Source organism: Sarcophilus harrisii, chromosome 1 (genome assembly GCF_902635505.1).
Source record: "Sarcophilus harrisii chromosome 1, mSarHar1.11, whole genome shotgun sequence".
NCBI classification, from domain to species: Eukaryota; Metazoa; Chordata; class Mammalia; order Dasyuromorphia; family Dasyuridae; genus Sarcophilus; species Sarcophilus harrisii.
Genome location: NC_045426.1, coordinates 336,200,324 through 336,224,929, shown reverse-complemented (window position 1 = coordinate 336,224,929; position 24,606 = coordinate 336,200,324). Strand labels below are relative to the sequence as shown.

General features: G+C 32.2%; 1 protein-coding gene across 1 annotated transcript in view; it reads right to left on the bottom strand.

The window, feature by feature from the left end:
- TRAP1 (TNF receptor associated protein 1) overlaps positions 1 to 24,606 on the bottom strand; it is a 79,091-nt gene that overhangs the window by 44,755 nt on the left and 9,730 nt on the right. Inside the window, exons 2-4 of the mRNA XM_031945615.1 lie at positions 9,904 to 10,068; positions 8,530 to 8,612; positions 6,975 to 7,115 (exon numbers count right to left, since the gene is read on the bottom strand). Coding sequence (XP_031801475.1) covers positions 6,975 to 7,115; positions 8,530 to 8,612; positions 9,904 to 10,068 — 389 coding nt within the window. The remainder of the gene's footprint in view (positions 1 to 6,974; positions 7,116 to 8,529; positions 8,613 to 9,903; positions 10,069 to 24,606) is intronic.

The following is a 24,606-nucleotide window of genomic DNA, read 5'->3' as shown; positions in this document are numbered from 1 at the left end:
CACCTTTACTTCCTGTTTGCTTTTTTTCTCATGGTCTTTTTCTGTTTGCTCAGGTTTTTCTTTTACAACATAACTAAAAGGGAAATATGCTTAAAATGATTATTCATGTATAACCTCTATCAGATTACTTGCTGGCTTGGAGAAGGGAGAGTCAAAAGAGGTAGGGGAGAGAAAATTTGAAACTCAAAATCTTACAAAGAAGAATGATGAAAACTATCTTTACATGAAAATGGAAAATACTACTGAAAAACTTCTGCTTAAAAAATAGTGGAATACTAATACTTTTCTTCAACAGAGGTAACCTATCTAACAAGAGAGTAACTCCCTAATAAATACAAGAAGTTTTGAGGGAGAAGGGAAGGAAAGAAAGCTTGGTCACATGAATCCCAAGAATAGATGTAAGAAACTTCAAACTGAAAACAACTGGGAATATCATAGAATAAATCCAGAGTTTTCAGGTTAAAGACAAAAATACTGTGACAAAGGGAGAAAAAAGGTTCATTTCTTAAGGATACATAGTCAGGATCACATGAGACTAAAAGCAGAGGAACTCTTGGAATTCAATACTTTACTTTTTTTCTCTTTTCCTAAGAGGCAGAAGGGTTCTAAAATGCAGTACAAAGTAGAATTCAATAATGTTTAATTCTTTTTATTGTTCTCTATTATGACTTTATATTGTATTTGTTGTTGTTAATTTGATCCTCCTCTAGGTTGGTTAAATTTTTTTTTATAAGTGTTCTCAAGAAACTAATTTTTGGTCTCTTTCCAATTTGCCTATTTTATCTATTTTTTAAGATTTCCCTTTCTATGTTTACTGCCAGTTTATTTTTCATTTTTCGAATTTTTCCAATTTTACATCATGTTCATTAATTGTCTACTTTGTTCATGTGTCTTGGGGGAGAGAGGAAAAGGAATTTTTCCTCTAAGAACTACTTTAGTTGCATCCCAGAAATGTTGTTGTGTTATCTTGACATTAATCATTGCCTTTTAGTCATTAATTATTTCTGTGACTTATTCTTTGACTCAATATGCAGGATGCCATTAAATCTCTATGTCCTTTGCTTGTAACTCCTTATAGTCATTATTTTTACTATGTGATCATCTATATAAAGCACACAATCAATATTTTTTCTTTTTAAAATTTATAATTTCTGGAGTACATAGTTGATTTTTGAAAATGTGCCATATGGTGCTAAGAAACATGCATACTCTCTAATACTCCCATTCATTATATCTTATAAATCTTTTAGTTCTAAATTCTCCAAATTTATCATCCCTATTCTCCCTTTTGCTTTACTTTCTGTTAATTTGTCCAGCTCCAAGGGAAGAACATTAAAGGCTCTTACTACTACTGTGAAATTTTATAATAATATAGTAACCTTATATTATCCATTTTCTAAGTAAGGGTGTTTTAACTAAATTATGTTTTCTTTTATTTGGTTACATATTTCTTCTCCTTTTTTGTCCTTTCTCTCTTTCTCTCTCAGTTAATCCAATCTTTCCTTTCCTAGCTCTCAAATTTCTTCTATTTGGTAGGGTTTCTTTTTTCTGTGTCTCTTTTTAAACAAGTTTTCTTACTGGAAAATGAATGGATGCCCATCAATTAGAGAATGGTTGGGTAAATTATGGTATATGAATGTTAGGAATGTTATGGAATATTATTGTTCTGTAAGAAATGACCAGCAGGATGAATACAGAGAGGCTTGGAGAGACTTACATGAACTGATGCTAAGTGAAATAAGCAAAACCAGGAGATCATTATATACTTCAACAACAATTCTGTATGAGGATGTATTCTGATGGAAGTGGATTTCTTCAACAAAGAGAAGATCTAACATAGTTTCAACTGAAACTACACCCAAAGAAAGAACACTGAGAAATGAATGTAAACTGTATTTTTATTTTTCTTCCCGGATTATTTCTACCTTCTGAATCTAATTCTCCCTGTGCAACAAGAGAACTGTTCAGTTCTGCACACATATATTGTATCTAGGATATACTGTGACTTATTTTACATGTATAAGACTGCTTGCCATTTAGGGAAAGGGATGGAGGGAGGGGGGAAGGGAGGGAGGGAGGAAGGGATGGGAAAAATCAGAACAGAAGTGAGTACAAGGAATAATGTTGTAAAAAATTACCCTGGCATGGGTTCTGTCAATAAAAAGTTATTTAAAAAAATAAAAATAAAAAAATAAAAAGTTTTCTTTGCTTTGTTTCTTCATTAACATATTATTTACAAAAAAAAAAAAATAACTGAACCACCAAATACAGGGTTGGAATAGAATTTATTATGCATATTTCAGGCAAATGTAAAAAAACAAAGGAATGGCAGTAATGATTTCTGGAAGGCAACAGCAAAAATACATATAGTTAAGAAATGAGCACTATAAATAATGCAATAATATTCAAATTCAAAATATATGCACAAGTGGAACTGTTTCTAAGTCAGGGGTTCTTAACCCGATCCCAAAGGGATGCATGGATAAATTTCAGTTCCCTAATTTCCCTTTTGCTTGGACTGAGGAAAAAATTGTTTACTTCATTTCAATATAATTGATTTTCTTTATAATACTATTTATTTGATTTAAAATATTACTGAGAAGGAAATTCATCAAACTTGTTTGATGGACCAAAAGGTCCATGCCCCAATAGATTAAGAACCCTCTAGATCTAAGAACTAGATGGAAAAACTAATCATGTTATAGAAAGAAAGATAATAAAAGTCTAATCATTCTGATTTTCAAAGACTGTGATTTTCCATTTCAGACCTAAATAAATCTTCTCTTTCATCTTCTTCTTTTTTTTTTGCTGAGGCAATTGGAGTTAAGTGACTTGCTCAGGGTCACACAGCTAGGAAATATTGTGTCTGAGGCCAGATTTGAACTCAGGTCCTCCTGACTTCAGGGCTGGTACTCTATCCACTGTGCCATCTAACTGCCCCCTAGATCTAAATAAATCTTAAAACAACAACAACAACAAAACAACAACAAAGTTAAATACCTGAATAATTTAGGAAAATAAATTTATGGTAATAAAAATTACCATAAAGGCCATGTGAAGAATTATGAACTTAAGTAGAAATTAAATTATATCATTCTAAAAAATATGGGTCAATAAATCAGAAACAATGAATAATTTCATTTAATAAAATATGAGACAATATATCATAATGTCAGAGATACAGCCAAATTAATTAGGAGAAAATTTATATTTATAAATATTTTCATTAACAAAAACAGAATGAAAAAAATTTTAAAAGAAAATAGGACAATCAAAGGTAAACAAAATTAAAAATAGAAAAATTTAACTGATTAAAAACTTTCTTTGAAAACAAAACAAAAAAAACTTTAGATAAACTTGATTTTAAAAAGGAGGGGGAAAATGCATCAATTAAATAATTAGAAATACTAGAATGACCACCCACTATGGAAAAATCACTTCATAGATGTTTCTTGAAAGTTCCTGTGGCTGAAAAACTCACTGTCCTGTGACCAAGGTAATAAAGGAATTCTCAGAACTTAGGCTGGTGTTCAAGTAACAAACAAACATTTGGGCTTTTACTACATCCACACCCCATTCCTAAACCATTGGTATCAGAATCTCCAATTCCCTTTATCCCTCAGTACTTTCACAGTAATGAAAACACCTTGTCCCAAATTCACTTTCTTCCCTTCCCAATTTGAATACTACAGCTGTTCAAAGCTACAATATCATTTAATGTCAAATGCTTTACTCCTTTGTTCTTTATCAACACTCATGCCTTATCAAATTCAAACTCTGAATTCAATGTTGCCATGTTATTGTTCTATTCCTACTAACATGCAGCTCAACAGAGACAGAGGAAATTATATAAGAAAAATAACTTTGAAAAACCTGCAAACTCTGATCAATATAATGATAAACTAGGATTCTAGAGTACCAAAGATGAAACACACTATAAACCTCCTGACAGAGAGAGAATGCAGAACAAGACCAATATGGGGATTTGTTCTGCTAGAATATACATATTTATTATAAAGGTTTGCTTTAAAAAAAAAAAAAAGTTTAATAAGGGAGGTAAGAAGAGAGAGAAATGCTTGTAGAAATGTATTAAAGAGGCAAAAGAAAGTAAAAGGTACATACTAAAAATCAGAAAGAAGGAAAAGAGGTGGTGGTACTTGCTACTTCTCATAAGTGAGTTATATAAATATACAAACATGAGAGGAGGGGATGGGGAAAGCAGGCATCAAATTAACTTCATTTTTATCTGAAAAGGAAAAAGGAGGATTGAAAAAACACACAGAGAGTTTGGAAATATAAATACATCAAACTCAACAAGGAAACAATCAGGGTGAGAATGTTGGGAGTGCTAAGAGAAAATTTAATATCAGGTAAGTAAGCAAAACAAGCTTCCTAATTTTGAAAAGACCATTAAAAGCAGGAAGGGAGAAAGGAAGGCAAGGGGTCTCTAGCAGTTGAGAAATGGCTGAAGTATAGCAAATGAATGTAATACAGTATTACTGAATTATAAAAAAAATGATGAAAGGGATTATTTCAGAGATTTTTGGGTACTATATATAATAGAATGAAGTCAGCAGAATTAGAAAAATATATAGACAAGAAAACCTACATTCTAAGGAAAATCAGCTTTGAAACTGTGATGAATGTAATAATCAACCATATTCTCTATGATGGAGCACTTCCTGACAGGGAGGTGATGGACTTAGGGTGTAGAAAGAGACATACATTTTTTGTCTGACTACATGTTTTCATTGTAAGAAGTTTTTTGTTGTTTTCTATTTTTTTTAAAAGCATAGATGAAAGGGAGAAAAGGGGTTAGAAATGCTGATACTCCGCACCCACCCACCTGGGGCCATTTTTTTTTAAATGCAAAGAAGTGAACAGAGGGAAAGAGGATAGTTTTGAAAATAATGTGTGTAGTTTATTAAGCACAAGTAGTTTGAAATGGAGATTCATAGTTTCATATATAGTCCCTTTTATAGTGGGCTAAATATATGGAAATACTTTTTCATCTTTAAGTTAAAAATTAAAATTTTAAAATAATCAAATTGACAAATATAAAGTGAGTGATGCATGGATAGACAGCAGTTTGATCATCTCTAAAAGGCTAGTATTATATTTTCAGTGTGAGTATTTATACCTTAGGAGCCAACAACTGTTAAAAACCAGAACTTGATTTATTGTTTTGTCAAGTGAACTTGAGATAATGATGAACTTGAGACTTGAAAAAAGTAATGGACAAAATGGTGATAAGGCAAACTAAATTCAAAAGCACGTGGAGAGCCAATTATAAACCATTTATTAGCATACCACAAGCAATTTGTTTTTTAAAATATCTGAACTGTCAGTCCTCTATGATTCTACAGTGTGAATTGGCAATCAAAGTTAACTACAACCTTGAAGTTTACTGTGAGGCATCATGTCCAGTACTAAGAAGTTGATTTCATTATACTCTACGATGGTCAGACCACATCAGGAGAACTACAGTTTAGTGCTAGGAGGACATTAATGAGCTGGAGAACATTTAGAGGAAGGCAACCAAGACAGCAAAGGGTCTCAAGAATGTTTAACGTAAAGACGTGAAACTTAAGGGACACATGATAGCTGTATTTCAGTATTTGAAAAGCTGTCAAATGGAAAAGGGATTCAACTTGCTTTACTACATTTCAAGACACAGAACTAGGAACATCACATGAAAGTTGAAAAGAGGTAAAATTTAGGCCTGATGACAAAGAGAACTTTCTAACAATTAGAAATATACAAAAGAGGAACTTGCACTAGGTTTACTGTAGGGGTATCTTTATTCAGTTACATATAAACTCGATTTCCTCTAAGACCTATTCTAAATCAATGGCTATTTCATATTATTACATACCTAAATAAATCATTACTTTTGTCTCTCCACCCCTAATACAAGAAGTTCTTAATGAAGTCACATATAAACCAAAGTCAAAATGGAAAAGGAATTTATAAAACTGAACAAAATACAACTGGAGCAATAAAGAATTTTAAGTAAACAGCAAGGGGGAAAAGTAGGAATGAAGACTACCATAGTCTCAAATCTCAAACTATATCATAAAAAGTAAAAAAAATCAAAATGATTTGGTTCTGCTTAAAAACAGAAATGTAGGATTTGTAAATCAGATAAAATTAACAAGCACCAAATACAAATAAATAATAACCCAGTGTTTGACTCAAAAATGGCTGAACAAATTGTAATACATGTATGTAATAGAATATTACAATGCAGAAACAATAATGAATATGAAAAAGTATGGAAAAATTTACATGGACTCATGTAAATGAAGCAATCAGAACCAGAAAAACAATATAAGTAAAGACTATAAAAATAAGTTTCAGAGAGACAATTTCTACTAAGTGTCAGTACTGTGCTAAGCATTTTGCTATCACTGATGAAATCTATATGTTATATATAAAAATGTAAAAATACACAGAGAAATGCTTCAAAGGTCTTTGACAGATCCTCTCTGAAGGATTTATGAGAGAACATGAACAAGAAACACACAGGTTGAAAAGGAAAAGATAATTTAGATCTATAGTGATGAAGGGAATGCCCACATCAATGGCAATCAAATTAAAAAAACATGTGAGTAAGAGTTACAGTTGTGTCACTAATTAGCTGTGCTATCTTGAACAAGTCAGTTAACTCTTTAGAATTCATCTGAAAATAATAAAGGTATATCCAACTCAATTTATTTTATTTATTAGGTACCTACTATGTTCAAGGTTCCATGCTTGATCTCTAAGGCTCAAGGTTCTAAGATCCTATATTCCTACAAACTTATCAACTTAGAACAAAAGGTAGGATGTCCCCTTTCTGAAATTATTAAGTAAAATATGCCTACTAGCTATAATGTAACATGCATCCTTCCATAATCTCTCTATAGATATTACCCCTTAGAAGTGCTGAAAGCGAAGGAGAGATATAAGTTTGAGTATTTAAAAGGACACACCTGGATAGTGATGGTGCCTTTCTCAGCGTCTGTCTGCAAGTGAATCTCCATTTCTGGCAATGTCTGGCCTTCTGAAATCAACTTATGGCGCAATTTTTCCAAGGCATCACTACTATTGGAGATCAGTTCTCGTATAAATACCTGTTGAAGAGAGATAAAATAGAAGCAATCTGTAGTAAACACTGTGATATTTAATTATCTACAATTTAAATGCCTATAGAATTGGGAATAATCATCTCATCACGTTAGATTTGAATATAGAGGTTTTCCTGACTTTTTAACTACAAGGGGGTTTACTCAAGATTTCGCCACAAAACCCTTTCTTCAGGAGGGATAAAGCCACAACATGAAAATTTTTCTGAATTTATGTTAGGAACTGTCATGTAAAATTCTAAAATAAAAGATAAATGCTATCAAGGAATTTTTTGTAACCAGACCATATCTCTTCTACTGCATAAAGGGAGAAAGATTTACTGCTTCTTTCCCAAATACTGAGTTTCAATTAAATATCTCTATGAAACGGAAATCAAATGTATTTTACAGACATATTAAGATCTACTACATTATCAGAGACAGTTGAAAACAAGTTATGACTGACCTCACTTTACAGACAAATATATGTGATTCAAAATTATACACAGTGCCCATAGGGTCTAAATTAACTTCAAGAAGAACCGAATCTAGGGTAAAGTGAGGTACTTAAAACTGGACTTTATACAATAATATTTCTTTTAAGACCTTCTCCTCTTACAATATACGTTTTACCCTTTTATTCTTCTCTGTAACTCAATACTCAATTATGTATTTATGTTCAGCAATAAATGCCTACACACACACACACACACACACACACTCTTAAGACTTTTCTATTTTTCTTTTTTTTTTTTTGCTGAGGCAACTGGGGTTAAATGACTTTCCCAGGGTCAAACAGCCAGGAAGTGTTAAGTGTCTGAGATCACATTTGAACTCAGGTCCTCCTGACTTCAAGACTGGTGCTCTATTCACTGCTGCCCCCAACTTTTCTATTTTTCATTTCTTAAGTGTTCTATCTCTCAGAATTCTAAGCTCCTCAGAAATCTTGTTATACAGCACATAATAGGTATTCCATAAAGATGGCTCACTGGCTGATTTTTAAGCAATCATCCCACAACTCTCTAAAACTTACTAGTTAAAGCAGGCAGCAGCACATTTACTAAGCAAAATGTATACCAAAAACTCATCATAATGGAATTTTAGTTGTTTTAGATTTAAATTAGTCCAATTCCTTATCACCCCCATTCAACTTGTTAAGGGGATTTACTGATTTAAATTATCAACTAAATTAAATTATTTCCAGAGTAAACCTATGCAAAGAACCATCTGGCTATATTTATCAGTGAAACTAGGAACAAATTTCTGTTTAAAGGACTCTATGGTAACTTAGAACAGAACCTGCCCAGAGTTCAGTACATTCTCATAACTAACATGCTATCTGGCATTCCTCAGAACTGTCTAAAAATACACCTTTGCCAAAAGAAACAATGCCAGCCAATAGGAGTGATTACAGATACTATACCTCTTTCTCTGAGTACAATGATCGAGCAACGATGTCCAAAAGCTTCTTTGTCTCAGCCTGGAATTCATGTTTGGAGATAGAACCTAGCAAATAATCACATACATAGCCACTGAAGTCTAATTTCTATTTTCCTGAAAGGACACATTAAAATGATTAGCAATGGGGTTACTTTTAATGATTTTTGCAATTCTTTTTTTAAAATAGTGAATGGTATGAAGAGAATCACTGAACATTTCAGGAACACATAACTTGTGTGTGAGTCTTACTGATAAGGAGGTCCTACAAAATAACTATATTCCCTATCTTGATCAATGGATTTAGGCTTTCTAGGGTTTCTTTTTACAACAGAATGAAAAAGACACTAACTCTATAGCTAGGAACCAATTAATATAAATAACTCACTCTCCTGAAGTGTTTCTATTATTTGAAGTCCTAATGCCTATTTCCATTGGGTAGCCTGGAACCAAATAACATTTTACATAATGAAAACTTCAAATTATATGAATTTAAAAAAATATATATATAGAGAGAGAGAGAGAGAGAAAGAGAGTGGTCAAAATTAATAATATGGAAATAACCTATATTTGATTACTTATAATCTCAGGGAAAGGGGAGGGAAGGGAAGATGAAGGATTAGAATTTGGATCACAAAATTTAAAAAAATACATTAAAAATTGTTTTAACATGTAATTGACAAAATTTTTTTTTTAAATTATAGATGAGAAAAAAACACATCAAAATGACTGTACCATTGGATCATGCTTTAAAAAAAAGATTCTATTAGTAGCAATTTGGCAAATACTTTAAAACTGGTATTAGTCTTAGATCTTTTCAGAGATTATAGAACAGCACAATTATCTGGCAACCTCTAAAGTAAATCTTTTTTAAATTTGATTATCAGCCCTAGACTATATTCAAGAAACTGAATCTAACTTCATCCCTTTCTATCTCACCTGTCTGTTTTTACCTGAACACTGAAAACCAGAAATGGACAGACTTCAAGAATGGCTATGAGGTTCATCTTTATAAAGTTTCTATAATCCCTGGGGTTTATGCTGAGTTTCAATTAAATATCTCTATAATTTTTAGAGGAATTCAAAAAAGGAATCCTTGTAAAATCTCAGACAGTAAGCATGATCACTAGTAAAATCAACATCCCTTAGTTTTATGGGTAGCCACCAGAGGGTGTGAGATCTGTTAGGATGAAAGCCAGAAGTCCTTACTGTTAAGGGGGAAAGTGTGATATCTCATGTGCCTGCAGTCTGCTATATTCAAAGTTAACAAATAGCTGTATCACATAATTGCTTCCATCATCTGAACTATCTCCTATTGTTGAGCCCAAGATCAATAGACAATTCAATTCCTTCTCAATACCTTGAACAGTCTCTGTACTGCTGATGATAGTGTGCAGTGGCTCCTCTTTTTTATCTTCAGCTGCTTGGGTGCTATATTTCTGTCCACCATAGATGCCAGAAACAGCCAGGTTCTGCATACGGCTCACAACTTTGACATTTCTCCACAAACATGGGGAGAGTCTTCCTGGAAAAAAAATTCAAAATGGTTGGAAAATAATAATAATATTCATATAGCACATTAAAATTTTCAAAGTGCTTTGCATGTTAACTCGCCTTAACCCCACAACAACCCTATAAGATGGGTTATATTTTTCTCCCCATTTTACAGATGAGGAAGCTGAAGCATAAGGAGATAATAATTTGCCCAAGGTCATACAGCTAAGTGTCTAGAGTAGATTTTAAACTCAAGTCTTCTTGACTCCAAGTTCAAACTTGAACAAGTTATTGTACTCATGAATTTTTTTAAGATGTCAAATTTTCCAAAATGCCCATAATTCCCCACAAGAAATGAAGTACTTGAAGTTACAAAGTTTTCCACACTTTATTTAATTGTATTATTCTGATTATCCTTCCTTGATCTCAAAAACAAATGTAATCTAGGACCTTGAGGAAATTTACAAAACATAATTGATTTATACCTTAGGGCTACAAACTTCTAATGAAACCTGTCAATGAACTGCTACACTGTCTTACCCCATCTACTCAACAATCATTTCAATTCAATACACATTTATTATATGAATACTTGCAAATAAAATGTTAGATACCAGGACTACAAAGACAAAAACAAACAAAATTAATGGGAAAGAAGTTTGCATTCTGCCGGAAGGGAAACTATATGTACACAGATAAGTAAATACAAAGTAATCTCAAGAGAGAGAAAGTAATAGCAGCATGGGAAAGATAGGGAAGCTCAGAAAAAAAAAGTTACAGTAGGATTTGGCAATATGAGCTTAGCTTTGAAGGAAGCTAAGGATTCAATGAGGCAGAGACAAGGAGGCATGGTGCATGCCAGATGCAAAGACATGAAGGAAAGAGATGGCATATCCTGTACAAGAAAGAGCTAACAGGACAGTCTAACAGAAAAGAGTATGCAAATAGTGATATGATATTTAGAGAAAGAACTAAGGAGTATAAAGGCAGATCGAGGCATACTTTTTTTTTTGCTTTTTTTCTTTCTCCTGGTTTTCCCCTTTTGTTGATTCTTCTTTCACAATATGACTAATGGGAGAAAATGTTTAATATAATTATATATGTAAAACCTATATTGGGTTGCTTGCTGTCTTGGAGGGAGGGGAAAGGACAGGGAAAAAATTGAAAATCAAAATCTTAAAAAATAAATGTTGAAAACTATCTATGTGTAATTGAGAAAAACCAAGTAATATTAATTTGGGAAATGTTTTTTTAAAAAAAAGAATAGTGATATGAAATAAGACTGGAAAGATAAGTGGAAGCCATATTGTAGAGAATCCTATATATCCTTTATTGAGTGATTGCTCTGTGAAAATCAATGTGTATCTCAACAAAGGCGATTATAAATGAATGAAGGATGGTAGAGAAGAAATTATAAATTAAAGAACAGAGAGAGAGAGAGAAAGAAGATAGGTATAATAGGGTCCCTGCTTTCTTGGAGCTGATCATTTAGCAGAGAAAAGACAGGCAACATACATATAATAAAAATTAAAAAGCTATGACGAAAACCAACTTCAATGTCTGGCATCATAAGTGCTATCCTTTTTATTTTGTTTTTGCTTTTATTAAAATTTTTTTTCTACCAATTTTCAAACAATTTTTCCTCCATCCCACTCCTCTTCTATACTTGGGGGGGAAAAAAAGAAAAGAAAACAAAATCCTTATCACAAATAAGCATGCCAAGAAAAATAAATTCATGCTGACTATATCCAAAAATGTATCAAATTCTTCAGATTAACTATCATTACAATGGTCATAAGTTCTTAAATCTTTCAAAATGAATTGTTTTTACATGTTGATATTATAATATAAATTGTTCTTTTGGTTCTACTTACTTCATTTGGCATCAATCCATATAAATTTTTCCATGTTTTCTCTTTGAAATTGTCTTTTTCTTCATTTCTTAAAACATAATAGTATTCCATTATATTAATACACCATAATTTGTTTGTCCATTCTCCAAATGATAGGCACTCCCTTAATTTCTAATTTTTGCCACCACAAAGAGAATTGCTCTATTTTTTCATTCAAAGAATCTTCCCCCAATCCCACTTTTTTTCTCTCCTAAGAGTGTGCTTTCTGAGTCAAAGAGAATCTGAGCACTAATTCTAAAGAGCCAATACCATTCTAGCCATTTGATTTCAATCAACACTTTTCTAATGTGCTTTATTCTTACTTGGAGAGTTATGATAACAAAGTAAATCAGTGCTAAATTTCAATGAATTCATTTAGAAAAAAAAAATTGAACAAGATATGTTACCATAGCAAATGATCAATGAATGACCTGCCGCTCTAAGATGCAAGACTAGAATTCCTGACAGAGGAAATTAAAAAGGCTAAAGGACAACCAAGAAAGTATTCAATTTACAAGCATTTATTAAGGATCCACTCTATAAATAGGTGCTGTGCTAGATAGGCCTGGGGATTATAAAAATGAAAAATAAAACAGTCCCTCATCTCAGAAAAGTCACATTCTACTTAGAATAAAGGAACTGTAACACCCAAGTGCTTGAAAACCCAATAGTTTCAATTACATCTACATAGACATAAAGACTTGTCAGTTCTTCAGGCAATTATTCATGAATTATTTCAAAATTCTTCTTAATTTGTTTTCATATCTCACCTCAAATTATCATATATTGACAGTTGAGTCTTCTAAAATAAATTTCATTGGCTTCATAAGAAAGTAGTATGGTGAATTCCCTACTGCCTCTCAGACCAAATCTAAATACCTTATTCTAGCACTGAAAGCTCTTTAACAACTGGTCCATCCTTAATTTATTCTTCCATACCAGTCCGATTTGTCTGCTCCCTGTTCCTCACAAATGCCACATTCACATGTTCACATAAATATCTGCCCCTGAAGCCATGTTCATTCTATTTTCCCCTATAGCACCAGCACAATGTTAGACATAAGTACTTCATCAGGACCTATTGACTTACTGACCATAAAAGGGCTTAAATAGTGAAAGAGGGAAAAGCTGCTAATTTTTCACCTTAGTAAGAACTATTAATAAGTAATTCATGCTTCATTTCATTGAACAACATTTGGTAAACTGTTTTGGTCTTCTTCTAATCTTTGCTCCTTCAAAACAAAGAAACAAACAAACAAAAAAAAACTATGAGTCATTTCAGGTACCTTTATACATTCTCCCTGAACTTTGTTTAACGAAGCCTTAAACAAAGGCTTCATTAAATAAAGTCAGAAGAGGGAAATACAAATAAGCTCCACAAGAAATAGGAAAATCCAAGGAAATATTGGGAAGTTCCTTTTTCTATCAAGTGAAAATTCAAAACAGAACCCAGAACCAGGAAAACTAAAGAGGTGAAGTGTATGATCCTTTGTAATTTCTAAAAGAGATTTCAATTTTCCAGTACAATTCTGAGTTTATAATAATTAGAAACCTGCCTAGTGACCAACAAGATTTCAGGTGAATAAGAACATCTCGAATTAAGTCTCAAACCGATAATGTAACACTATTTAAACCAGATACCAAACATGTTATCTACATTGCTTCTTCCTTTGCCTCTTTCCCCCAATACCCCAAAGGAAAAACCACAAACCTCAATGATAGACTACAATGTTTTAGTGTTAAATTATTTAGTGGTTTAGGTCACACAAAATAGAAAAGCATTAAGAGACAGAATATGCCACAAAAACAAAAAAGGCTAAGGGAAGAACAATGCTAAAAATTTCATTCCAACCAAAATCCTACTATTCTGCAAAGAAAGCTCAATTCAAAATCCTTCTACCTCCATGAAGTCTATCAACCCTGACCTAATAGCTCACACTGGCTTCATATATCTCTTAATATGCAGCATGCATTTGAAGATGAACCCTTGTTATATTTTTTTATATTACTATTATTTGACTTTTCAAATACTCATGTACTTTGTCTTTCCAAACAGATGGGAAATTCTTGAAATTGCTCAGTTACCAATGGTTTAACTGCCAAATCTGATGGCCATTTCATCCTCCTCATCCTATTTGAACTCTGCTACAGTTGACATTGTTGACAATGTTTTCATTCACTCATTCACTCTCTCTTACACACACACACACACACACACACAGACACATGCACACGTGCAACGCACACGCACACACACACACACACATCAGTTCCCAAGAGTTTAATTATCATCTCTAAGTCAGATGACTTACATATAAAAATACATAATCCATCTCTTTCATGAGTTTATATGGTATGAAACATTTTCAACTAGATATTTCTCAAAACATGTCCAAAACAGAATTCATTATCTTTCCTATCAAACTCACCTCTTTACCAAATTTTACTAAGACACCACTATTTATATAGCCTCTCAGGCTCAAAACCTCTGTTATCCCATAATCAGTTGCTAAGTCTTGCTGTTTCTAACTACAAATTATCTCCAGCACCCCATCAACTCATACATACACCACTTCAGTTCAAGCCCTCATGAGTTTCAGACTATATTACAATGGGCTCCTAATTGATATCCTTGCCTCAATGTGTCCTTCCAAAGAATACTACTGGTAAAGTGATTTTCCTTAAGCAAAAATTTGACCACTTTACCATCCATACCACTTTAAAAGCACTGAAAATGTTCAGGCTCCCAGGCTGAGCTGTGAAAGTAGTAGAATGATATAAAAGGATAGGTGCTCAAGCCAGACATGTACACAGAAGTGAAGAGAGTCTAGTGCTAACAAAGTCCAGAGTTAAGAAGCAAGCTGGAAGAATGAGCAAAAAGAAAAAGAACCTGACCATAAAAAGCTACTATGTTGACAAGGAAGCTCAAGATAATGATTTGAAAATCTCTATAAGCAAAGACTCAAAGAAAAATGCAAATCAGACAAACCTAACAAAATCTCTAAAAAGTGAAAGAGACACAGAAAAGTATAAACAGGGAGAAAATAAGATGAAGGGAAATACAAGTAATCTTAACTATGAATGGGAATGGGATGAACTTTCTCATAAAACAGAAGTGGTTAACAAAGAGGGTTAAAAACCAGAATCCTACAATATGCTGTTTACAAGAAATGCATTTGATATTGAGATCCACACATAGAAATAAAGGTAAAAGACTGGAGTAGAATCTATTATGTTTCAACTGAAATAAAAAAAGCAAGAGATAGCTTTCATGATCCTAGATAAAGAGAAAAATAGAGCTAATTAAAAGAGACAAGGAAGGAAAGTCTATCTTGTTAAAAGGTGCCACAGACAATGAAATAATAGCTATATATTATTTATATATCTATGCACCAAATGTTATAACATCCAAATTTCTAAAGGATAAGTTAAATAAATTTCAGAAGGAAATGGACTATGTTAATATAATAAACTATGTTAATGGGGGACTTCAACCTTTCCCTCTCAAAACTAGATAAATCTAAAAACACAAAATAAACAAGACGTTAAGAAAGTAAATAGAATTTTAGAGATTGTTAGATATGATATATCTCTGGAGAAAAGTGAATGGCGATGTAAAGGAATTTACCTTTTTCTCAATGGTACATGGAAAACCCCCACAAAAACTGACTATGTATTAGGACATTAAAAATCTCAATCAAATTCAGAAAGACAGAAAAATTAAATATCTACTTTTCAGATCATAATGCAATAAAAATTACATGTAATAAAGGGCCAAGAAGAGAGAGATTAAAAATTAATTGGAAGACTTGTGATGGATAGAGCCATATGCATCCAGAAAGAGGATTGTCAGGACTAAATGTGAATCATAACATAGAATTTTCACCTTTCTTGCTGTTGTTTGCTTTCTTTTTTATTTTTTTCTCATTGTTTCTTTTTTTAAAATAATAGCTATTTATTTTCAAAATATATGCAAAGATAATTTTCAACATTCATCCCTGCAAAACCTTGTGCTCCAAATTTTTTCTTCTCCTTTCTCCTCTCCCCCCAGACAGCAAGTAATCTATGTTAAACATGTACAATTCTTCTATATTTATTTCCACAAATATCATGTTGTACAAGAAAAATCAGATCAAGAAGGGAAAAAAACACAAAAAAAAAAAAAACAAAAAAAGCAAGCAAACAACCAAAGAAAAACATTGTGTTGCGATCCACCCTCAGTTCCCAGAATTCTCTCTCTGGATAAAGATGGCTCTCTTCATCACAAGATCATTGGAACTAGCCTGAATCATCTAATTGTTGAGAAGAGCCATGTCCATCAGAATTGATCATCGTATAGTCTTGTTGTTGCCATGAATAATGATCTCCTGGTTCTGCTCACTTCACTCACCATCAATTCCTGTAAGAATCTCTAGGCCTCTCTGAAATCATCTTGCTTTTCTTTTCTTATAGAACAATAATATTCCATAACATTCATATACCATAATTTATTCAGCCATTCTCCAATTGATGGGCATCCACTCAATGTCCAGTTCCTTGCCACTACAAAAAGGGCTGCCACAAACATTTTTGCACATGTGGCTTCTTTTCCCTTTTTAATGACTTGATCTGATTTTTTTTTATGCAACATGATAAATATGGAAATAATATGGCAATATGTATATAAGAATTGCACATGTTTAACATATATTGGATCACTTGCTGTCTAGAGGAAGGGGTGGGAGGAAAGGAAAGAGAAAAATTTGGAACTCAAAAGTTTTACAAGGGTGAATGTTAAAAACTATCTTTGCATATATTTTGAAAATAAAAAGTTATTACTTTAAAAAAAATTATTGGAAAGTAAATAATCTAATTCTTAAGAATGAGGGAGTCAAACATAAAAACAACAATTTTAGCAAAGACAATGATGATAAGAGAGTATACCAAAATTTATGAGATGCAGCCAAAGCAGTACTTAGGGAAAATTTTATATTTCTAAATTCTAACATCAGCAAAACAGAGAAAGAACAGATCAATAAACTGGGCATGCAACTAAAAAAGCTAGAAAAAGAACAAATTAAAGTAAATGCCAAATGAAGAATACTGAAAGACAAAGGAGAGATTAATAAAACTGAAAGTAAGAAAAGTATTAAAATAATAAGTTAAAAAAACCCACAATGAACTATATTAAAAACTACTGATTAATTTGATTTAAAAAAAAAACAAAATTAGCAGTATCAAAAATGAAAAGAGTATTTATCCTATGGGGGGGGGGGGTGTATTTACTACCAATGAAGAGAAAATTAAAGCAATAACTTGGAGTTATTTTGTCCAATAATATGCCATTAAATCGAACAATCTAAATGAAATGGATGAATATTTGTAAAATATAACCTGTTGAGATTAACAGAAGAAGAAATAGAGTATTTAAATAACTTCATTTTCGAAAAAGAAATTGAACTAGCCATCAGTGAACTTCCAAAGAAAAAATCTTGAGGGTCATAGATTTACAAGTGAATTATAGCAAACATTTAAAGAACAATTAATTTCAATACTATATAAACTATTGGAGGAAAAACAAAACAGAAGTTAAAGAATGAAAAAATAGAACAGAATGTGAAATATCTTATAAGAAAAATAACAGATTTGAAGAACAAATCAAAAAGAGAAATTGAACTACCGGAAAGCTGTGACTGACACAATAATGAAAGAAATAATCCAAGAAAATTGTCCTAGTGTGATAGGACATGTGGAGAAAAGTAGAAATAGAAAAAATCCATGGATTACTATCTCAAAGAGATCCTTTGTGAAAAACACATAGGAATAATATTGCCAAAATTTGAAACCCCAAATCAAAGAGAAAATTTTACAAGAAAAAAGAAAAAACAATTTAAATATGCTGAAGCTACAATTAGAATTGTACAGATTAATCAGTAGACATAAAAATGTCATATCCAGCAAAATTATCCATGATATTGAAAAAATATGGACATTCCACAAACTTGCAGATTTTTAGGACTTTGTCTCAACCAAACCAGAACTTAATTGAAAATTTAACATAGAAGAGCCAATATCAAAGATTAATTTCAAGGAACTTAACATAGACAAACTGTTTACATTTTTTACATGGAAATGTATACCATATGTTTAAGAGTGACATCCGCAATTAGGTATCTCAAAAGAAAGATTGAGGAAGTTAAGGTAAAAATATTGTGTCCTACAAATGAGGTGTAAAGGAAGAATAGACACAGACACATTAGAGGGAGGAGGAAAGCTCATAGTTCTGAAAACCTACTTATCTCGGGAATGGGTTCAATAGGTAACACTATACACATACACATACGCATACATACACACACACACACACACTATTAAGGGTATAGCACCCTTTAAAATACCATAAATAAACCCATGAGTGGGGGGAGTTTAAGTAAAAGCAAGGCAAATTAAAGAGCAGAATTAAAGCAGAAGAGTTAGCAGGAATAGGAAAGAAGAGATATATACATATACTATAACACAGATCAGAATTTATTAGGAAAAAAAGAGGGCTAATAATCACTAGACAAATTCAAACAAAGATTCAATCAAGAAAGTAATCTACATTATATGTCAGCCATGCTAATATTGTTTTGGATGCACGCTTAAATATGGGTGAATACATGTATGTATATATAGATAGAGATAGATAACTATCTCTATCTATCTATCTACACACACACACATACATACACATATGTGTGTGTGAATATATGTAAGTATGTATGCATGTTGCTCTGTGTATGTGTATATACAGATGTATGTATATGTGTGTGAGTATGAATATGTGGGGGTTTATATGTGTGTATGTATATATCTACATATGTATATATAAATATATCTAACTATAGCCTACTTGGAGGAAGGTAGGAAGGATGAAAGAGGGAAAACAATAAAGAAAAAAGTACACAGCATAGAACAAAATAACTTACAAGGAAGCAAAGGAAAAATGGGACACTCGTGTATATAATTTCTTCTACTATTATATATTCTTTCTTGAACTGGTAATTTATTGTTATATATTTTGAATCCTTCCTGATGTTCTACTGGGCACATGACAATGCTCTGTTCTGGTTTTGTTTTGTTTCCCTTTTCTGTTATTCTTTTTTCTATTGTTTCTTTTTTAAGTAAACATAATAATTAAAAAAATACTAGCGAGTAGATTTTAGCAGTAATCTCGACTGGATTTATACCAGGAAAGTAGGGTTGATTCAAAATTAGGAAAACTGTAAGTATAACTGCCCAAATTAACAACAAAAACAGAAATACAATTATTTCAATAAATGAAGAAAATGTTTTGGAGAAAATACAACACACATTCTGTTTAAATTAAAACACTAAAAAGCCCAGGAATAGATGATTCTTTTCTGAAAAAGATAACTAGTATCTATCAAACTAAGAAAAAAGCATTATCTATTATAAAGCCTTTCTAATAATAAAATCACAGGTTAAGCAAATATGGCCGCTATCATCACTATTAAATATTATACTAGAAATGCTAGTTGTCGCAGTAAAATAAGAAAAATGTTAACTTAAGCAATATGTATAAACAATGAGGAAACAAAACTATGACCTTTTTGTAGATATGATGGCTTACCTAAAGATTTCTAGAATCAATTAGCAGAAAATTAATGCAGCAAAAGTTCAGGACATTAAAAAAAAACTTCAGCCTTTTTGTATATTATTGCATATTATCAAATAAATCTGGTAGGATAGAGAAATTCCATTTAAAATAACTACAAAAGTTTGGAACTATGCTCAAAAAGTTATCAAACTGTGCATACCCTTTGATCCAGCAGTGTTACTACTGGGCTTATATCCCAAAGAGATACTAAAGAAGGGAAAGGGACCTGTATGTGCACGAATGTTTGTGGCAGCCCTCTTTGTAAGTGGCTAGAAACTAGAAACTGAGTGGATGCCCATCAGTTGGAGAATGGCTGAATAAATTGTGGTATATGAATATTATGGAATATTATTGTTCTGTAAGAAATGACCAACAGGATGATTTCAGAAAGGCCTGAAGAGACTTACACGAACTGATGCTGAGTGAAATGAGCAGGACCAGGAGATCATTATATACTTCAACAACAATACTATATGATGACCAGTTCTGATGGATCAGGCCATCTTCAGCAACGAGATCAACCAAATCATTTCTAATGGAGCAGTAATGAACTGAACTAGCTATGCTCAGAAAAAGAACTCTGGGAGATGACTAAAAACCATTACATTGAATTCCCAATCCCTATATTTATGCACACCTGCATTTTTGATTTCCTTCACAAGCTAATTGTACAATATTTCAGAGTCTGATTCTTTTTCTACAGCAAAATAACGGTTTGGTCATGTATACTTATTGTGTATCTAAGTTATATTTTAATGTACTTAACATCTACTGGTCATCCTGCCATCTAGGGGAGGGGGTGGGGGGTAAGAGGTGAAAAATTGGAACAAGAGGTTTGGCAATTGTTAATGCTGTAAAGTTACTCATACATATAACCTGTAAATAAAAGGCTATTAAATAAAAACAAATAAATAAATAAATAAAATAACTACAAAGAGTAAAAAAATACTTGGGAGTCTACTTGCCAAGACATAAGAACTATATAAACACAATTTAAAAAAATCTCCACATAAATAAGAGCTAAATAATTAAGAGAAATATTGATTCCTAATGGCTAGGCAAAACCAATAAAATAAAATATATATAATAAAAATTATAATACCACCTAAATTAATTTGCTTATTCTGTGCCATGCCAATCAAATTACTACAGAACTATTTTACACAACTACAGAGTTTCTCCTTTATCTGAAGGAACAACAGGTCAAAGAGTATCTTGGAATCAATGAAAAAAAGGAGGAGGAGGAGGAAGCAAGTGGGAAACTTAGTAGTACCAGATCTCAAAATATACTAATTTGCTGCAATCATCAAACCAACCTGAAACTGGACAAGAAACAGAGAGATATTGGATAAAAAAAACCAGAGAGGTCAATCAGTAGAATGGGTTAAGTTTGATAAATCCTAAGATTCCAACATTGGGGGAAAGAACTCACTATTTGATCAGAATTATTGGGAAAACTGTAAAGGAGTCTGGCAGAACTAAGCACAGACCAACATCTCACATCATATACCAAAATAATTTTACATGATTTAGAGATAAAAGTTGACATCATAAGCAAATTAGCAGATCATCAAAGAAATCATTTGGGGTACATGGTAAGGTAAAAGTTCATGACCAAAGAAGAGATATAGAGGTAAACAGAAAATAAAGAGGATAATTGATTACATGAAATTTAAGTTATTATACAAACAAAACTAAAGAACTGGTAAGTCTCTCTGACAAAAGTCTTATTTCCCAAATATGTAGAGAATTGCATCAATTTTATATTAAGAGCCATTCAAGGAATTGGAAATTGAGGATAACCTTCATTTGGGGAATGGCTGAGTAAGTTATAGTATATGAATGTAATGGAATATGATTGTTTTATAAGAAATGATCTGATTATTAAATGAAATTATGCTGATTTCAGCTTAAAAGCCTAGAGAGACTTAAACAAACAGAAGCTGAGTGAAGTGAGTAGAACCAAAAAAATAATTGTACACAATAACAAGATTATGTAATGATCAACTGTGATCAATTTGACTCTTTTCAACAATGAGGTGATTCAAAGCGATTCTAATATACTTGTGATGAGGGAGCCATCTGCATCCAGGGAGAACTACAGAGACGGAATCTAGATCAAATCATTTTACCTTTTTTGTCTGTTTGCTTTTTTATTTCTTATGGTTTTTCCCCTTTTCTTGTACACATGAAAAATATGGAAACATGTTTAAAAGATTCTACATGTTTAACCTATATTAGATTGCTTGCTGTCTTTAGGGAGAAAGGGATAAGGGAAAGAGGGGGAAAAAATTTGGAACACAAAGTGTTACAAAAATGAATGTTGGAAACTATATGTTGGAAAAATAAAATACTTCTGAAAGATTAAAAAAAAAAAAAGAATAAGAGCCATTCCTCATTTGATAATTGAAAGTTATGAAGACAGTTTTCAGAAGAAATCAAAACTCTCAAAAATAGTATGAAAAATGCTGTAAATCATTAATAATTACAGAAATAAATTAAAAAACAACTTTGAGGTATTACCTCATAGCAATAAATTGGCTAAGAAGACAGAAAAGGAAAATGGAATGTTGGAGGTGATGTGGAAAAATAGGTCTTGTTATCTATAAGATGAGCATGCTATGTTTTTATCCAATCAAATATGTTAAATAGACCAAGACCATTTAAATCCTTAGGGACCTCTACTGGAGTCCACCAGACTGAACCATTAACAATTATTCTTTGAGGCCCACAATCCAACCACTTCTAAATCTATTTGATTATGTTTTCTCTAATCATCTCTCTCCAGCTTCTCTACAGGAATGATATAAAATACTTTACTGAATAAATGAGCATTTAAAATGAGCATTCAGCATTCCTGAATTCTGGTTTTTTTATTCTGTTGCTAAGCACTCATCTTTCAAAAGAAACTGACCTTGAAAGTTACCAGTGTTTCTTAATCACCTAATCTAATTGCCTTTTTTCAACTTTGATTCTTCTTGACTGATCTGCATGCAGCACTTGACACATCACCTTTACCTCCAGGATCTTCTTTCCTCTGGCTCTCTTTCTATTCAATTAATCTAATGGTCTCTTTTGCTTACTCTTTCACTAATAGTCTCCCCCACAGAGAAAGTGCCTCACCTCCTTTCACTCTTTTGCAGTTAGTGTAGTGAGGGAACATTGCAGGTAATGTCAGATTTACTGGATTTGGTGAATTTTTTCTTTTCTTTAAAAAAAATTCAAGAAATGTTTCTCTGGGAGAGAGGGCAGGATAAGAGAGAAAAGGGAAAAATTTAGGTGATGTAAAAGCAAAAGATGAAAAGCAAACGATTTTTTTAAAGGAGTGAAATTTTGGGGGTTGTAACTTCATATATGAAGTTATCTCAATGACACTTTTTCTGGATGCCTTAGAATAATCTTTGAAAGCAGGGCAAGCTGTAATTCCAGATACCATGTTTAAATATATGGCTTAGAAACTGAAAAGGGACTAGTCACCCTCCAAGTGGCTAATGTTGTTGACATTGTTTTGTGATTGAGTATAAACAGATACAAGAGAGCTCAGAGTTCTCTGGGTGATTTGCTAATCAACCACTATGGGGCAATTCAGATGCGCAAGAAATTCTATTTAGTTATATCAGCATATGGTGTCTTTGCTGCATATCCACCCCTGGCTTTTTTAACTGCTGAATGATGTACAAGTGTTGCCCTTCATTCCACCATCATATCTTAACTACCAAAGGAATTGGTTTGAGTGACACCCAGGCTAGAAGTTAATATAAATCCTCTGCAAATAATATTTGCCTTATTAATATTCATCTATATTTATCCACATTTAAAGATTCATTTATATATATGACTTCTATAACACCCAGTCCCCCATTCCTTCCTCATTTATAGTCTTCTAGTTATGGTTCCCAATTTAAATGTTTCCTTCCCCTGTTCCTCCCTTTCTTCCCTAGAGTATTCCATTAACTTTCATTTTCTTTTAAGACTATCAAAACATAATAAAATTACAACCCCCCCTTCTGACAATTAATTTCATAACCAATGATGCTACTAAAATTCTGAGATTATTTCTATCACCCCCATATTAGAATGTAAACTGTCAGATTATAAAAGTGTCTTCCAATTGCTTATTTTATGCTTCTCTTTATTCCTCAATATTTCAAGGCTTCTGCTAAACTCTTTTCCTCAGTGATGCCTGTAAGACCTTTATCTCATTAAATACTCACTTTCCCTCCAGGAGCATTAACATTCAGTTTTGCTGGCTTGCAAGGTTTTATGTTTTACATTTAGTATACTATATTCCAAGCTCTTTACTCCTTCATATTAGTAGCTGCTAAAAGCTTGTATAAGCTCATGGTAGTTTTTTAGTATTGATTTCAATGTTTCTGGTGGTTTTTATTTCACCTGGAAGCTCTGGATTTTCACCAACACAGTTCCTGATAGTTTTCATTTGGTGATTTCTTTCACAAAGTAACTATTTTCACTCTGCTATCTGGTTCAACTATGTCTGGCAATTTTCTTAAATGAGTTCTTAAAAAATGATATGTAGGTTCTTTGTAGGACTTGTCTTTTTCATTTTAAACCAATAATTCTTAAATTATTTCTCTCCTTGATTTCTAGTCAACTCTTTTTGCTATAAGATACCTTAGGGTTTTCCTCATTTTTTTTTTTTTTTTTTTGGTCTTTAATATTTTTATTATCTCAAATCTTTGTTTTTTCAATTAAATGAAAACCGTATTTTTAACATTGGCTTTTTAAAATTTCTCTCCTTAAAATTCTCTCCTTCCCTTTCTCCCCCATCCCTCACTCTTGAGAAAAGTAATTTGATATAAATTATATCTGTGAAGTAATGTAAAACACTTTATTAACCCTGTTGCAAAAACACAGACCCTCTCCAAAAAAAAGTATGTTTCAATCTGCATTAAATATTCCCATCAGTTTTTTTGGAGGCATGTAGCATTTTTTATCCTAAGTTGTTCAGAATTGTCTCGACTCATCGTATAGGCCATTTCAGAGTTATTTATCATCGTATACTATCACTGTAACTGTG